The sequence below is a fragment of the Amblyomma americanum genome, chromosome 8 (genome assembly GCF_052857255.1).
Source record: "Amblyomma americanum isolate KBUSLIRL-KWMA chromosome 8, ASM5285725v1, whole genome shotgun sequence".
NCBI lineage: Eukaryota > Metazoa > Arthropoda > Arachnida > Ixodida > Ixodidae > Amblyomma > Amblyomma americanum.
Genome location: NC_135504.1, coordinates 132,922,903 through 132,941,419, shown reverse-complemented (window position 1 = coordinate 132,941,419; position 18,517 = coordinate 132,922,903). Strand labels below are relative to the sequence as shown.

Genomic DNA, 18,517 nt, shown 5'->3' with positions numbered 1-18,517 from the left:
CACCGTTGGCATATCATTGGCGAAAATTGGCGCGAATATCGGCCCTTCATTGGCATTTAGGCAAATCGCAACTCTTTCCAAGCATGGCCCAACATTCCCGCCAAGATTGGGCCGATGTTCAGCCAATCTGAATGCCAAGAATGGCCCAAACATCACTGCCAATATAGGGCCCAATATGGCTCCAGTATGGCCGAATAGTGGCTCCAATATGGCCGAATAGTGGCCCCAATATGGCCGAATAGTGGCCTTTCGGATACCGGCATATCTTGGCTACCTCTAGGCATTTCCATTATTTTCCGAGACCAGTGCAGAATTATCGCATGCATTTAGAGGTCCCGTCCGTGGCTTTCAATACCGTGCGACTTCTAGCTGTATATATATGCAATTGGTTCGAACTCCCATTAAAATTTCAAAACTGCATGCAGTATTTTCATTGCATATGTATTTTGATTTGCAAACAATATTTCATGCACATTTTTTACTTAATGTCCAGCAGCTACCAAATGAAACAAGCAAACAGGAATTTCAGAAAAATGTTTTTTTATTTCTCATGTGCCCGTGGGGCAATAACCCATGTGGCAAGGGTGCTACGTGGGGTGGCTGGGCGTGACGAGGAGGCTGTGGGGGGGGCAGGGGAAGGGGCAGAGCTTGGGTGGAGGGTGGCTGGGCGTGAGGAGGAGGCTGTGGGGGGGCAGAGCTTGGGTGGACCCCTGAGTGGGACAGGATGGCCATGCCTGGAGGGGTTGCAGGGCAGGAGGCTGAGGGCGCGCCTGGGCAGGGTGCTGACCCAGCACAGGGGTTAGCAGGTGGCGCTTGAGCGTGAGACTCAGGAGGCTCTAAAGCTTGGGCATAGCGCCTCTTTCGGCCGCCCCCTCGGTCGCACGCACCGGGCAGCCACCTGCCAATAAAACCCTGTGCTGCCAGGATGTCGACACCCTGCCTCTCGCAGATGGCATCTGTGCAAGGTGAGTGTGCATTAAGACCAAGAAATGCAACTTTTAAAACGATACACTTCCTGCAAGCATATGGAAATCCAAGTTCATGATTTGACACAGAAAAACCACACGTTACTGACACGCAAGGTATCCCAACAAACAACACAAGTACTGTACAGTAGTGAAATGCAAAAAAAATGAGCTATCATGAAGGCACTGCAGTCAACGTCAAAGTGGCCATTGCAGGGAAGTTCATGACAACGGATTACAATATGACAAATGGAAATGATTGGTTTGATTGAGGGCATCTGCTGCTTCTTTATGGAGTTTTATGACTAAGACCCCCAAACTAATCACATAAACACAGCAACAGAATATTCATCAGCTGTTATAAAAAATTACAGTAAGATACAGCAAGAAAATAGCTTGGAAAAACTTGTACATGTTTAAAAGCAGGAATCTCAATATTTCTAAATTAAAAGCTACAGCAATTCAAAATCAGGTATACCTGTTGCCACCCTGCACAGCTTTGTGCCAACGAATGGCCGTTTTCCTTTCCTCCCCCGCAGGCTGAATAGTCTCTGCACAGCCACCCCCATCACAGCACCCATGACATTCGCCGCCACCTCCTTTAAATTGTTTCCGCCTAGGCGGAGAAGCTGCTTCTTCTGAAAGGAAAAATTTGCAGTTGCCCAACGGTTATTTCACATGAAAAATCACATTCTATAACCACTTAACTTGTAGAACGCAATAGCAAAGACAACGGTGTGACTTCGAAAGTAATCGTAGTATACCTGCTACAACACAGCAGCAATTATAGTGTTTTTTGTACACCTCATGTGAAACACTTCTTACATTTTGACCACCGTAACAGCATCAAGAAGTTCAATATTAAATTGTTTAGCACTCGTAAGGGAATACTCCACGGTGATTCATGTCTTATGCATCACTACAGGGAAAATATGCAACTAAAATTAGCATCTATGGTTCTTGAAACTGTCCTGGTTGGAGTGGAGTACTGCACTTCAATTAATGAAAGGCATAAAAAGCAATAGCCAGGCAAAAGACTGATCAAAGCTGTCTCCCTAATTGGAAAACAACGAATAATGTAAAAAATTAGCTCCGAAACAGCACTCCCAGTCAATCGTCTCAAACCAATAATTAAAATAATTTGTGTGCCACCTTAACTCAGCCAAACTTTGTGAACAAAATACATACCAAAAAATAGACTTAACATTACACTACACTAGCTTCATGAGGCTCAATACTTTGATGGAATGTGCCACAAATAGTATAGTAGAGCATAACATAGTCCTGTGATTAAATAAATCAAGACAGCCTTAAAATATCTCTTGAAAGCATTGTTAGCAGCACAGATACAGTACTCTGTAATTCAAACTTCAAGGTAACAGAGATTTTCGTCTGAATCATCAGAGTTGCACCCTCATATATCCAGGCAGGTAAACCTTGCCTTAGTACCCCATCAGTATCAGTGAAGAACTTGCTCATGTGGCCAAGAATGTGCTATATGTCAATGACAGCATATAATTACTAATCAAAATGTTAATTACTCTTGTTAATTCTCGCCCTGTTTCCTTCGCACCTTTTCCATCAGCTGAAATTGTGCTATATACCCCGATACAGCTGTGCTGTCCGTGTTAATTTCTTTCCTTTGTACCATCTTGTGTGCTTTGTTGCAGAGGTCATGAACCCTATAGTTGATGCTTTTAAACGAATATGCCATGTGAACTACAAGCACTGAACTAGTAGGAAGCTAATGACAACAGGCCTGACCTACCACTAGCTGCCGTAAAAGCGGCAATGGGGATTAATTGCATAGTGCCTGCAGTCCGCTTATAGCCAAGGATCTTGATAAGGAGCACACGGCTGCGCTTGGGAGCTTATAAAGTGCAATAAATAGGGTCTATTTTGAAGAAACGTTCAATCCGATTTTAGAAGGAACAGAAACAATGCATTCCTTTCGAATGTAGAAGAAGCAAAAACAATTAAGGCACTTATTTCGAATAAAAAAGAAACAAATGTTAATTCTGTACGAGAGTTTGGATTTTTCACTGTAATACAGGAATTAGACTTAGTATAAAGTAATCTATGCAACTGTCATGTTCGGTATAAGTGGGCGCGACTGCTTCCGGAATTTTCAGTTGTAATAAAACAGACTATTAACAATGTCACAGTAACCCTACTATGTGCGGACTTTTCAAAATTCATCCATTCCCACTATATTAGCTGAAAACTTATACAAGAACAGCATGATTATGGCTTAGGCATGGCAAGCATCTACTTCTGGGGATCAGATTTTTCAATAAATATCTCAACTATATACATTAAGCACCCAACAGACTACTGTAATAAAACATTGAATGAAAAATTAAATTACCAGGGCAGCTGCTACTCTGTCATCTCTGACAGCAGCTTCTGCCGCCTCAAAATCTTCAATACTGAAGGCTGGCAGCTGAGGGCACAGTGGCGGGAGGGAGCTCACAGGAGGAGACGGCGACCGTGTCCTCGGCTCTTGCCGAGCTTGCTCCAGCCGGCTCACCCTCTGCAGGATTTCCCGCTGCTGCTGCCGTATTTCTAGCAGCAGCCGCAGCACCTTGAGCATTGTCGCTGAAACGAGCAAGGTTTCCAGTGAGGGCAGGCTTTCACAGCAGATGTATATATTTACACCTCAAGGACGCAATATGAGCAATATACTGCATTTACACGCTTGCAAGTCGACCTATTGTTTTCAAATTTGAAAATCCGAAATGCGGGTGTTGGCTTGCAATCGAAAATCAGAGCATGGCACCATAAATAAAGGGGAGACAAACTAGCATCAGGGATGATGCGGTAAATGAAATTTTATGTTTGCTCCACAGCTCTGCCCAGAATTTTCTGCATGGTTCTTGAGAACGATTTTTCGTTTTCCTTTCTACTTTTAGCTGTATGCTCAGCACTCTTGGGAGTGTTGATAGTTGATGAAAGGGGCACTGTTCCAATTGCAGTGGAACTGCCACTCAGAACAGCAACGCTTGCAGGGAGTGCCGGTACCTGATGAAAACCTAAAAACAGCGCCATAAAGACAGACTAGAAGATGGGCGAGCGCTGTTTTTGGTTCTTCACTGATGACCAGCTCACTCTGTTGTTGGTTCTTCTGCAGCTGACAAAAGAGCTGATGCCACGCACACAGTTTCTCTGTGGCTGATTGCTGCATGTAATGTCTCCTGGCTACATATTTTACCAGTTTGTAATGCGGTGCTTCATCAATTGTGCTCAGGGCCAAGTAATGGCGCGTTCACACTTGGTGGACATTCGGCAGAGAGAACGAGCGGAATCCGCTGCCGCGGCAGAGATTGCGCCGAAATACCAAGCGGTAAGCCTGATCGGTCCAGGACCGACCGAATTCTGCCACCGGAAAAAAATCCGCCGAATCCCGTCAGCCAATAGGAAGGAGAGTACGAAGTTCGGCAACAAACATGGCGACGCCCTTCGGTGCGGGACGCCTCGTTTGGGACTGAATTCGTCGCTGTTACTGCCTGTTTGAGCGCGTTCAATGCCCATAAAAGCGCCAGCGCTCTTTCGCTTTGTCTCATCTCACCCATAAAAAAAGTGTGAGTGATAAATGTGTTCTTTTTTTATTTTAGGTGACGATCCTTTCCTTTTTTAAAAAGGCTTGAGAGTAACCACCAGATGGCACCACTAGGCTAATCTTATGTATTTAAAAGCGACAATGCTAGAAATGGCGTAACGTCTGGCAAAATAGCTGCATTTAGCGTAAGTAAGCGTGCATACAGTTATTGTACGTAGACAGCAAGGATTAACCTCTTGCCATATCTGTGTACGCCTTGAGCAGACGACACACAGACGATGAGCGCAGACGAGGTGGTTGGGAAGTGTGAACGATGCAGCTTTTTCGGTGGCAGAGGATTTCGCTTGCTCTCTCCGCCGAGTGTCCAAGAGTGAATGCCCCTTAAGCATTCGGTGCTTCTTCACGAATATGTTCAAGATGGCTGTCATCCTTCAGAGAACAACTGCGCACCTGGCCGCAAGTTTGACATATCAGGACGGGTAATGCAAATGTGGTGGATGCCTCGAGGGAACATATTTGTGGCTGTTCTACACGATGTCATGGTGAGGTTGTTTGTGAAGTGCGAGATTCTGCAGGATGATGAACTGCTGTGGAAGATTTCACTGGACGTCAGAACAATTAACACCCTGTGGGACTGCAGCATCGATGATGGTAATGTAAACCAACACTGGGCGTCAACATGCTCTGCATTAAGCTACTAAATTGCCATTGATTCCACCACAAGGCACAGCTGCTCTATCCCTTGCAGATCTATATATCAAAAATGCACCATGCACTGACAATGCCTTAGTTAAAAATTGCTGCTCTGAATACTGTTCCTTCTATGTACCACCAGTTTTCTATTCAGCTTGGTTGCCATTTTGATTGCCGTCACATCATGGCAAGGATGGAAACAGCCATAAGTGTATTCTTCCATTGTGACAACAGCTGCCAGTGGTAGTGAGAAAGCACAGCAGGCTGGGCACATAAAAAATATATGCACAAAAACTAGAGAAACTGTATAGAGTACAGTGACCACTTTGCAGTCCTGAGCCACAATCTGTAATGTTTGTTTTATTTCTATTGGTCCGTCTTTAAAAGGTTGTGGCTTTCTAGTGGCATAGGCCAAGGGAAACAACAATAACAGAACCAAAACCACAATCCAGAACCAAAAAAAGAAATTAAAGGAAACAAACTGCTACTCGCCGGGAAAACACACTGCAACTAGTTAGTAGGAATGAGATAGAGCTGTGGAAGTGTCAAGTAGCAAATTTTATCACCGCTTAGGTTCAGTACTTCTATTAAGAATTACTTGCAGCAGGCATATTTATACAAACAGTGGTCATTTTCAAAGCACACGTTTTGAAATATCCACCAACTAGGTCTCCTTTAAGGCAAAACAGAACTTCTACCAAGGCCTGTTTAGGCTCATACTTCAAAAAAATAGATTCTCATCCTATCCTCTCACTGCATTCTCGTCTTTTCAGGCTCTTCATATACAAGTAAAGAAAGCGAAAAGCCTTACGATCGCTAGTTGCTTCCTCCACATCCTCAAGGTCACCTGCAGTGGAGGCCGAACCAGCCGGGCAGCCCGCAGTGCAATTTGCACCAGCTGGTGTGGCCGCCTCCATTGAGTGGCTGCTAAGCAGGGCTGAAGTTGGACACGAACATGAAGCATTAGTGTTGATGCAGGAAGAACGGAAAAATTACTCAGTATAAAACAGGTAATGCTACACAGATAATGCCAAAATGCTACATCAGCACTTCTGCTGAAAGGATACATATATATACACCGTAACTGCCTCGTACAGAATTAGCATTAAGCATTTATGAGCTCCCATTCATTAAGACCATGCTTGTTCAGGGTGTCATCTCATTCTACCAGATTTAGTAATTTAAACTGCTCCTTTATTCTGGCGGACCCTCAAAAACACAAAAAGCCTTAACGAAGCTGTATGCTGCCCCAGCTGGTATCATGCTGCAAATTTGAAAGCACAAGAACAACTTGAATGAGAGGACCGCAGAGTTGAGTTGCATGCTACAGGTGGGATTAGCCTTGCTTATTCTGCTGGCAATTGATTACATTCTGATGAATTACAATTTTAAAATTCTCTCCTGCCTTTGGCAGTTACATTGTGCAAGTCAATGCTGACTATGACTTCACAGGTGGGCTGTTAATGAAAAATATTTCTTATAAACCCAGTTGTGAGCAGCGTTTGTCCCATCCAGTCCTCTTGTCCCTGTCTTCTGTGCACTTTTAAATTTTCAGTACAAAAACTATATTCTACCTTCCATCCTTTGCTTGAAAACAATGAAATGATAAACTTCATGACTCAATTTTTACAGTACCTCACTACAATTGCTCTTCTCGGCAAACCTATCGTTGCAATGTTTTTTTAGGTGCCTTTTAAAATTGCCAGTCTCGCCAATGTAGACACTGTCACATTCGGAACACGGGACGCCGTAAACAACGCCCGGGTACATTTTTCTCAGAAAGAACGTCTGACATCAATCACCGCATGCTTCGGTCTTCTGAGGGTACAGCGCATGCCTACACAGGTGTGACTGGTGATTTTAAAGGCACCAAAAAGAACATTGTAACAACGATAAAAACCAAGAAGTGATCTCTAAAGCTACCACCTAACACTGTATCAACTGGCCATGACATCGTCTAAGGATAGGGCACACGTGTTGACAACTGAAAGAATCTGTTCCGTTGCCTTCACCTCAAATTGTTCTTCAGCCCTTGAAAATAACTTCTCCCTCTTGAAAGGTTTTCAAGGACTCGCATGGACTCTGTGGTAAAGGGGTTTTTGCTATGCAGGAAAGCAGACTTAATGCAGTTTTGCAACAGGGTCTTAATTGAGCTCAAATTCATGAGTCACCCATATGCATTTTTTGCGATCAATAAAAAGCAGGCACGGCTAGAGGGTGGGTGTCCCCCCTTTCTCCTATGTGATATTACCATAAATTCACTAAGCCATAACTGAAACAATGCAAATCTAAAGGCTAAACACAGATAAAGGCTTACAGGGTGGTGATATCAGCCGGGGTGGCGATGGCAGCTGGGGTGGTGGCGACGGGAGCCGGGGTGGTGGCGATGGCAGCCGGGGTGGTGGCGATGGCAGCCGGACGTCAGGCCCATCCGGACCTTCATTGCCTAAAACAGAAAAATGCGTGCATATTTTGAATATGCATTATTTTTACTAATGTTTAAAAATTTAGGATTTTCCACTTACCAGAAATTGCAGAGCTTTCCACTGCAGAGCTCATCTCATATTTCTTAGCTTTTTTCTCTGCATTCTTGTATGATCCTGCAAAAGGTTAGAGATCAAACACCCAACTCAAGTGCAGTCCACACTAAAATTGCTGCTTCACATGAAAATAAGGCAAACATTTAATGCAACAATTCCTGGATATTACTTTTAATGCAATAATTCCTGGCTATTGCAAACACAAACACTTTACAGTAGGCATCTTGAAGCAGCCTGTGGGCTATGAAAGGAAATGTAGGGAAGGGATGTAGATTATCATGTGACCTTGGTAGCAAGCACACAGCCTCTGTGGTAGCATCAGTGGCCTTTGCTGCATATGTGGTTTATTTCCTGCTAGGCTGGAAGGTGGTAAACGATAATGCAACTATATTGAATTATGAAACCAGCCAGGCACCAAAATTCTAGAATACAGACCTTATAAGTTTTTCCTGTGATTAGCTTCTAGCTTGCGCTGAAAGAACTTTTAACAACGGACTACTTTGTCGTGGAGGCATTCTGTGCAGTGGCCCTGAATGTGGGCAGTTTCACTGCGGTACCGTCGATGCCAAGAGGCACTGCTTATACAGGGTGGCCAGTTTTTCTAGCACAATAGCCCCACCATCCTTCAACAAATCTGTAGTTACCGCGTCCTACGCAGCTGCTTTCCCCTTTTTCATAGCTTCTAAAGCTTTCTTAACCTCGGTCTTCGTTACTGGCAGAACGTTTGATTGCTCTTCTCTACTGCCAATCTCATTGTCCTCACTACTCTGAATAATGTATAGGTCAGTATAGAACTGCTCTGCTACTTTGACAAACTTGTCCATATTAGTAATGACATTGCCCCCTTAATTGTCCCTAAGCGCCTATATATCTGATCTCTGCCTACGCCTAATCTTCTTGTCACTGCTTCCAGGCTGCCACAGTTCTTTAAGAATGCTCGATTTTCTCCATATTATACTTCCTTATGTCGTATACTTTACGCCTGTTGATCAGCTTTGATAGCTCTGCCAGTTCTATCTTGTCTGTTGGGTTGGAGGCTTTCACACTTTCTCATGTCTTAATCAAATCTTTCATCTGCTTGGATAGTTTACTGGTAAAGAACTTCTTCCCTGCACTCCTCCCCCTGAACTACTTCTTCACTGCACTCGGTAATATCTCTGAAATTTTATTGTTCACTGCGTCTACACTGAGGTTGTCTTCCTCGGTTAAAGCTGAATATGTGTTCTGTAGCGAAATCCTGAATTATTCTACCTCCCCTCTTACCGCTAATTTGTTGATGGACTTCTTTACTAGTCTTTTCCGTTCCCTCTTCAAGTCCAGACTAATTTGAGACCTTACCAATCTGTGGTCACTGCATCACACCTTTCTGATTACTTCCACATGCTGCACAATGCCAGGGTTAGAACACAGTTTGAAGTCAATTTTATTTTTAGTCTCCTCGTTAGGGCTTTTCGATGTCCACTTTCGGCTCTTCCGTTTTCTGAAGAAAGTATTCATGATTCTCAAGTTATTGCGTTCAGCGAACTCAATACCTACCTTCTGCTATTCCTAGTGCCAATGCCATATTCATCTACTGCCTGGTCTCCAGCCTGCTTTTTGCCAACATTGGCACTGAAGCCTCCCATTAGTACAGAATACTGCATTTTTACTTTCCCCATTGCCAATTCTACATTTCACAGAAGCTTTCCACTGCCTGGTCATTATGACTACATGCAGGCGATTAGGCCTGTGGGAAGACAGCTAGCCGTTCTCATGTGGGCTCTGCAAGAAACAGGCAAGCGTTGGCAAGGCTGACATATTCAGTTGATCTACTTAAATTAGGGCATGAGGCAGGCACTTGTGTGTGTTGAAAGCTCCCGCAACGCACACTGGTGACACACTAAGCTATCTGTGTATAAAAGACAAAATCTGTGTTAATTTTTTGTAAGGCTTTTAATGACTGATCACCAACCACGTGCAGTAATTTTGGTTTCAAAGCTGCCCCTGTCTTGTGCGCCCAATGCTTTTGCTTACTTAAAACTAACAGGTACATGCGCATGCATCGACTGACACCACAGCTTGTTGGTGCGCACTTTCAAATGATGCGGTAGACATCAGTGTATACACAGATCACTGCGTATTATTCGCCTAAAACCGCTAAATAATTTATACAGTTGACTCCCGATATTTTTAAGCCGCTTAATTGGAATTTCCAGTTAATTAGAAGTGAAGCATATTTTGGTCCCGTCAGTTTAGCATATAACCCTACAGAAGAAATCACTCGATAATTGAACATTATTATATAGACTGGGTTCCTGATAACTGCACTGTCATGGTGCAGCAAATGTTGCAATGCAGAGAGACATCCTCCTGTTTGTATGATTTCTCTGTGCTGCTTGCTGGCAGCAGAAAAATTTCATAATGATATCAGCAGCTCTTCTATCTCATTACTTTCAAGCAATTCGTGGAACAGCGTTACAAATATATATTGTCACAGCAAAAGTGATGCAAGAAAGTACCAGTGGAGCCTTCAAGTGACAAAGCAAACCACCCGATTCTGTACACCTATCTTTCTTCGACTAGTTCACAGTGCCACTGCAATGTGGAGTCAAATTTCATGCACATTAGCAAAACATTGTAGTAGATAAGCTTGTTAGCATGAAATCCATTTGCAACAAAGGTCGATGACTGCCATAAAAATGGAACGGCTAAAACAGACATTTTGGGGTTTCCTTCGTTACAGCAAGGTTCAACTGAATATTTTTAAACATCAGCAATTATTCGCCAATTATAAGGCTCTGATTTCCAAATTCAAGAGCGCACACTGCCGCTCTTGAAGGCCTTCGAAATCACCACCAAGTTTCGTGCTGCTTCACTGTCTCAATACATTATACATGGCCCGCATGTCGCATTCAGTGCCCATCGGTTGCCAGGCGGCCATGCTGTGCTGAACCACTGCCAGACTGCCTCTAGCTTACCGCTGCCTCTGTTTGCTCACACAGAGTTGATTCCCGTCCATCCGCAGCTTCACTATGGTTTTGTGCATTATCCTCAGTGGCTCCAATCATAGCGACAGGTACAGGCACAAGAAGAAGCAGACTAACATGAACTTAGCACAAGAACTCCAAGATCCCAGAGCACAAAGAGCTGCAGGTTGTGGCTGGCTCGGACTAAGCAAGACAATTTGGACCCCAAGAGTCTCAATTTACAAGAGTACAGAGTGCACTTTGTGACAGATAAGAGGTTTGGGTCGTGAACTTAATGTCTGCAAAGCTATGGTGAGCAAGGACTACACCCTGAAGAAGTGAATGTTTTTGTTTCGAGTGAAGCCATCTGAATTGTTTGACAACCCAAACACAGACTGGGCCCTGCGTCACTGCATATACCTTGGCTACAGCACTAGGCAAAGTGGTTCATCACCACGGCCACAGCCAGCAACAACGGCAGAAAGGACAGCATGCTGAGGCCGAGCTTTAGGTATCGTAGACTCGTTGCAGACAGGATCCTCGACCAGCAGCTCGTGAAATATTTTTGTACCTCCAATGATTTGAGGTTTCCATTCTTTCTAATGTCGCAAAGCTGGAAGAGTAAACTAGATAGTTCACGATCCCTGTGGGTCACTTCAGACCACATCATCATCTATCATTGCATCGTAACCCGGCCACACTATGTATGTATGCATATTGTCGCACATTTCCACCTTTTTTGTGCAGCGCACATGCACCGATCCAGCAAGTTCAAAGTAATAGCCTGCATTGAATAGCCAATTCCCCTGTGGAGGCAGCATCACGCCTGAAAGGATAAGGAAATAATCCAAAGCATCTAAGGAGCAGTCAGGCCACGCAAGGCGGACGGTCTGGGATCGAGTGGTTTGGCGGCATGGCCGCCAGCGCTTGATAGGAGCAGAAGTCACGTCACGAGCAAGCCATATATTGACTCAATTGCTGCTGCAGCTAACTGTGCAGCAACTAGTGTTCATCTCCTGAGTCGTAGACAATTGGTTTGAAAGTCATTGAAATGCCCATGTGATAGAGATATCTTTTCAATCACGAGCGATAAACTTGGACAAGAACAAAGCACAGTCAGTCCTAAATGTTTTCAAACCTGTAGAGTCCAGTGACCTGGAAAACTGGATATCACCATAAAACAAGGCATTGCAGTGTTTGAGATCACATGCGAATTTGGACTGGCAATCGCTTTTGATGCAGATGAAGCAATGATATCAGCTCACAAATGCATGTGTGCATCATTCATTAGCCTCCGAGTTTTGAAAAGATTAGTCACTTGACAGGCTAGCAAAAGGCGCCCGTGTGCTGTGAAGTGTTGGCGCACGTTAAAGCCGGTTAAAAAATCCGGGACCCTCCAATACAGCGCCCGTCACAGCCCATGCGTCGCTTCGGGATGCTAGACACCACAATTCACAATTGCACACATAGCGTTATCCCGGCAATAAAACCACTTACTGCATGTTGTGACGACAGCGACTGGGCAGCGGAACCACTCGCACCCTGGGGCGGATGGGTCCGCCTCCTCTCGAGCGAGGCGGATTACCTCCGCGGCTCGCCTTTTCGGCCAGTGGCAATGCTGCCAGTCGTGGGACAGCCACCCGACAGGGACGACAGCCAAGCTGTCGTCCTCCATCGGGAACTTCACTACCGCAAACGGTTTTGGTGGCATGCTGCAAGGAGTAAAGCGATGCAAACAAAGATTAGTGCGTAAACTGATTTTTCACAAGCTCGCTCGCCCTATTCTCATGTTCCTCTCGCACGAAGGTCTCGCGACACATCTCAGAAGCAATACAACGCAGCGTTAAGAAAATAAGTGCATGAAAAAGGCATACAATTGAAGGTGCACATGTCGGTCCGAACCCATGTGGCAAGCTAGCCTCCCACATGACTATAAAATAGTACAATTACAGAACAGGGCAACAAATGACGCCTCTCCCCTTATTGCTACTCATGACAGTAGGCTCATGAGGAAACAAAAGAAGCTACTAACAAAAAAGCGTAAATACTTACGCAAGTGGCGGGCTTGAAGATCACGGGAAAACACGATGTATACACAGCGACGACCGAACAAAGAAAGAGATGGCATCCGTCGGAGCGGTCGGACGGGCAGCAAGGGTTGCCAGATAGCTCCAAGCACAGGTAGCCAAGCTGGCCTCCGTAGTAGCCCAAATAAAGCCAAAAAACTTTTGTTTTTGCATGGAAAACTCCTTAGCCATATTAAACTATTTTTCGCAAGTATATATACATAATGCTATTAGAAGTAGCGCAAGGCTTGCCTGCAAGCGAGTTCATGATTAAGCAAATGTGGTGTTTATCATAAACGTCGTGTTTTATTTTTTTCTCAAAGCATAGCAGTATCGGGAAAATACCAACACGCAAAAAACATCGCACAATAAACTCACTCAGTAATGATATGCATTCAGCAATGCATATAGGTACAGCTCACGACATTTTCACTAAACAGAATAAAATAAATACACTACAATAAATTCCAAGACAAACTCTAGTACTGAGGTTGCGGCTAGACAAGATATAGCACAATAGACGGAAGTAGTCTAGAGAGGGATCTCAGGCATCGTGACCTGATTCGAAGGGGAAAAGTTTGGCCCGTACATGGTCAGTGACCTTCAAATTCATCAGTATCATGCCTGACCATGGAGACGAACTTTCGTCGAGCCCTAGCATATATGTGTTCCCATTGATGTCTGAGCTGGAATTATCTTTGTTGTCCCTACCGTCATCAAACGCAGCCACCGAACAAATGTTCAGCCAGGTCTCGTTCACTATAAAACCTACCTGCGAAATAGAATGTAGATCTATAACAAGACTTTGCAAGCGCTCCTCCATGTACGTGAAGTTTGGTATGGCCGGGAATGGAGGCTGCTAGGATTTTAAACCGGCCAAGAATTTTTGTCCCGTCTCAGCCCTAAGACTTAGCTGAGCATTTGTTTGACGGCTGCGTTTGATGACGGCAGTGACAACAAAGAGAGTGCCAGCTCAGACATCAATGGGAAAGTCCGTCTGGAGGCATGATATACTGATGAATTTGAAAGTCACTGACCATGTCCAGGTTACGATAAACGTTTCTGAACCCATACGTACGGCTCATCATCTCGACATGCGCGGTCATGTGACCTTCAACTTCATCAGCGGGAACGTCTATCGGCTTTCCAACATTTTTTGCATTTATCACGTAGAACCGGGTATTGTCTGACAGATCGTCAACTTTCGTTTGAGCACGCGATTGTCAGATTCGATTGCATAAATTGACTTTGTTGCTACGAAATCACCGAATGGACAATAGACAAAACCGATGGAGTTCGGGTCGGCGCCGGTCACTCAGAAGCTTTAGGTTCGCAGTAATGCCTCTTCAGCTCACATTTAATGCAGGAAAAAAAAGAAGAAACGCTGCGGCACCTATCCAGCAGGAAACGTTTGTCAGAGATGCTGATCAGGGGAAGATATTTCGGGGCTGTCTAGAAAAAACCCTACCGCATGCCCTGAAATGTAACATATGTGCTGCTCCCATTCGGTGTTGTCGTTCTGCGTAGCTGCACGCAACTCAGCGTTTTCGCAAAAGAATTGGCGTAGTTACCGTAGGGTAGAGCTAAAGCTCGCCGGACAGGGGCCGGGGTCTTCCACCGAAGCCCTTGTTCATTCGCTCAAATTAATTTCACCGATTACAAATCCAACAAAAGGCAAATTTTGATCATCGGTGTATATTTCCATATGTATTCTTTCTGCGTAGCAGCGTTCTCTACTTTTCAATGCACCGATTAAAGCGGCCTTCCAGTATAGCCAATTTATTCACAATTAATCGCAAGGCAGGTGCTATGCTGAGCCAACTTGACGCACACAAGCCGTTAGGTGTATGCGGGAAGATAAGATGTCTAGCACGGCCGCCATCACCTCGGACTATATTACGAATAATCAGCGGCGTCACATGAGGCCGGCGTACGTTTCTCCGTACTCATGCTGCCGTTTTGGAGTACCTGTGCTTCATTGGAAAGCCTGACGTAAAGGATTCTAGTACATTATATGAAAAGCAGTCAATGTGGGGGTAGCCCACGCACTTTAGGACCACGCTAGAACCACGCATTTTGTGCCTTGAGTTTTGTGTAAAGGCTGTTGGGCTGATGCCCCGTCTGTCCCGAGGCCCACACAATATTTCACGACAAGTTTTCTACCAGCTATCAGCGCTTAAATAGAGAAAATAGCCTCGATCTGCATCGATCACTGGCACAAAGCCGAGAAAGGCTGTAAACAAATCACAAAAAAATATAAATTACAGACAGTGACTACATTTGCTCCGGCAACTACAGTAGAGTGTAGCTCTCACTGGAGTGGATGGATGAGCGAGTCAAGGAGGCTATATGACCTGAACTGAACAGTTATTAGCGAGTGGTGGTAAATATGGAGGTGCGGCACGACCGTATTTTAGACGCATTCTACTAAGACGTGCCGCTGCGGCCACTTATTTTCTCCGTGAATTAAAAATAAAAATAACTCAACTATTTTTTTTATTTACTAAAGATAGTGACCTAATATAATACCGAATAATTCGCAACCGGAGGTCTTTTTTATGCACAGTGTTAACGCCTTTTTGTGATGTTTGTGCTTTTGTGCGCTGCGAGTATCTTCATTGTTAGGCCTCTTTTCGTTTTTAACTGTAGCTCTGAGCGGTTAGGTTTGTTGATTGTTCGTCACTCTGATCTTTAGCGCTCCGTCATGAGCATGGAGACGGAGGTCATGAGCAAGTGGCGGAGGTACCGTATCATCGAAAAAGAGTACAGGGAACTTTTAGGAGAGCTCGGTATCCGACGGCCACCGTCTACGCATCTGAAATCCTCCGGAAGCAAGAGAACGGGCGGCGAAGCGGCCTTGGACGTCGTCAGCGCCCCTCCACTCCCGCTACCGTCCGGAGCAAGCAAACGGCCGAATAGCGAAGCCTACGCAACCGGCGCTTGCGCTAGTGGCAGCGGACGAGCTACTTCGTCGCTACCTGCAGACCCGTCGATGCCATCTGTTCAGAGCGAGCTCAACGAGCAGGCTTATGTGTACGAGAGTTGCGCTGAAAGCCTTTCTAGCGAGCATACCGCTACCTCGTGCGACTCAAGCGATGAGACCTCGTCCACGAACAGCCTTACTGCTGAGAACGTGGAAATGGGCCAGCCTCGTGAGGAGTCTCCTGAGCTTTGTTATCGCCATCTCTCGACAGCGCAGGAGTTAGCTAGCATAGCTAGCAAGCACAATTTGACGCACGCCTGCATCAACGATTTGCTGGACTTCTGCCGTCGGCGTGGGATTGTAGAGCTCCCGAAAGATGCAAGGACCATCATGCAGACGGAGCGGAAAGCTAATTTAGAACACGGCGACTCGTTTGTGCATTTTGGCCTTGCTGAGGGAATTCAGCATGCTGTTGGCCAAGGACCAGCGCCTGAGAATGTCGAGCTGCACGCAAATATTGATGGGCTGCCTCTGCATAGGAGTAGCCAGACTGCACTCTGGCCAATTCTGTGCAGAGTAATTAACATCAAGAAATCTGAACCATTTATGGTCAGTGCGTACTGCGGTGCAGGGAAACCTCCGTGCCTCCAGGAATACCTCAGGCCTTTCATTGATGAAGTGCGCAACCTTAGTTGCAACGGACTGATGGTGAAAGGGGTGCACGTCAATGTGTGCTTAAAAGCCGTGATCTGTGACGCTCCAGCAAGGAGTTTCGTGAAGGCAATCACTGGCCACACAGGCTATCATGCCTGTGAACGTTGCAGCCAAAAAGGGCACTATCTGGAAAACAGGATGACTTTCCCTGACCTGCATGCACCACAGCGAACAGACTCCTCTTTTCGTTCGCAAGAGGATCGGCGCCATCACACTGGTGTTTCACCATTTACATCTCTGAACGTAGATATGGTGAAATGCTTTCCTACAGAGTATATGCATTTAGTCTGTTTGGGGGTTATGCGGCGGCTCCTTAGGAATTGAATATGCAAGGGGCACGCTGCCAGGCTGAGCCGGGCTGACAGGAGTGCACTCAACGACAAGCTGCGAGAAGCAGCAACTGCATTTCCAAAGTACTTTCAGAGGAAACCAAGGGGCACCGAAGAACTCGACAGATGGAAGGCCACAGAGTTCAGGACTTTTTTACTATACCTGGGGCCTGTTCTCCTGAAATCCATCCTGCCTGATGAGCTTTATAAGCATTTTTTATATTTGCATGTATCTGTTAGGGTACTTGCCTCTCCTCAGCATCACAGAGACCTCAACCAGTTTGCTCACGACCTGCTGCGGTACTTTGTGCAAGAATTTGGCAGACTGTACGGACAAAAACAACTCGTGTACAATGTGCACACCCTTGCACACTTGGCAGAGCAATGCCTGGAGCATGGCACTGTCGATGAGTTCAGTGCATTTCCATTTGAAAGTTACCTAGGAAAGGTAAAGAAGAGACTGCGGACGACAAATAAGCCTCTGGCGCAACTCAGCCGACGAATGTCAGAGGTGAGGGCGTGCACACCGCTCTCTACAGGACAAGTGGGTGGTGACGTGAAAGTCGGTGACTGCTTTCTGGTGGATAACTGCGCTGTAGTCATTGTTGATCTCCTGGGGGGCAATGCCAAAGCTGGCATCTTGCCAAATGGCAGAGAGTTTTTTAGAGTCCCAATTGACTCTTCAAGGATGGACGTGCGTCGCTACAGTGCTCTCGGTCAAGAAACCAAAATCTGGCCCATTTCGTACATCAAGAATAAAGTTCGATGTATAAAGCTTCAGTACAAGAGGGGGCATGTCGTTTTCCCTTTGCTTCACCTTCAGTGAGGCTTTACATTTCTGTGGTGCCTGAAGGATTATGTGCCTCTATTAAGATAGCTGCAGATTGCAGCATCTTGCTTGAAGTGTTAATTGGTGCTGAAGACAGCAACTTCTACATCGCCATCCTTTGCATGGTTTGGATTTGGTTGTATGGGACTTAACATCCCATAGCGACTCAGGCTATGACAGACGCCATAGTTGAGGGGTCCAGAAATTTCGACCGCCATGCAGTTCTTTAACATGCACTGACATCGCACTGCACAAAGGCCTCTATAGTATTCAATGCTCATCAAAATGTGACTGCTGCAGCCCGGATGGAATCTGAATCTTTCAAGTCGGCAGCCAAGCACCATAACCACTGAGCCACCGTTGCATACTAGATCTGCATTGAAGCACTTGGAATTTCATCTTTTGGGGAACATCAACTTTGAAGCTATAATGGCCCTCTTCAGGGCCACCCAAATTTACTGGCAGGATCGTTGCTGCGCCTCCAGAAACTCCAGAACCCTCTTGTTCCCGTGAGCGCCTGCCTGTTTAATGAGTAGTAACAGTCAATCAGCATTATATAATCGTGTCATTCATGCTCCTGTTATTACCCCTATTTATGTAACCCCCCCCCTCACACAATACTTCATGCTTGGAGCCTGTGAGGCAACGTGAATAAATAAATATTAAATAAATAAATAAAAAAGTATACTCTCAACTTGTTAGTATATAACAGACTGCAGAGTAGTGGGCAAAGAAAGATATTGAGAATGCAAGGCTGAATTAACACGCATTTATGTTAAATGTTAGGTAAGACTAGTGCATGCAGCTTAACTGCTTGTAAGTGATGCATTACTGACATGATTACAAAAAAGATAATATGGAAATTTAACTTGACAAACCTAGAGTTCAAACATCATAGGAGAGAAGGGATGCTCACTCACCTCTGGAAGTCACTTCATGGCACGGAAAGTTGTT

At 45.2% G+C, this 18,517-nt stretch overlaps 1 protein-coding gene and 1 pseudogene across 1 annotated transcript; one reads left to right on the top strand and one right to left on the bottom strand.

Annotated features, from left to right (window-relative positions):
• Positions 1–292: 292 nt before the first annotated feature.
• LOC144102078 (uncharacterized) lies at positions 293–12,891 on the bottom strand. Its single transcript, XM_077635362.1, has 8 exons — positions 12,755–12,891; positions 12,200–12,414; positions 7,743–7,817; positions 7,535–7,663; positions 6,029–6,154; positions 3,334–3,563; positions 1,444–1,603; positions 293–956 (listed from the first exon to the last, which is right to left on the bottom strand). The coding sequence occupies exons 2-8, from the start codon at positions 12,411–12,413 to the stop codon at positions 526–528; spliced, it is 1,365 nt and encodes a 454-aa protein (XP_077491488.1). The 5' UTR covers position 12,414; positions 12,755–12,891; the 3' UTR covers positions 293–525.
• Positions 12,892–15,826: 2,935 nt separating this feature from the next.
• On the top strand, positions 15,827–17,657 carry LOC144100696 (uncharacterized; annotated as a pseudogene).
• Positions 17,658–18,517: the final 860 nt, after the last annotated feature.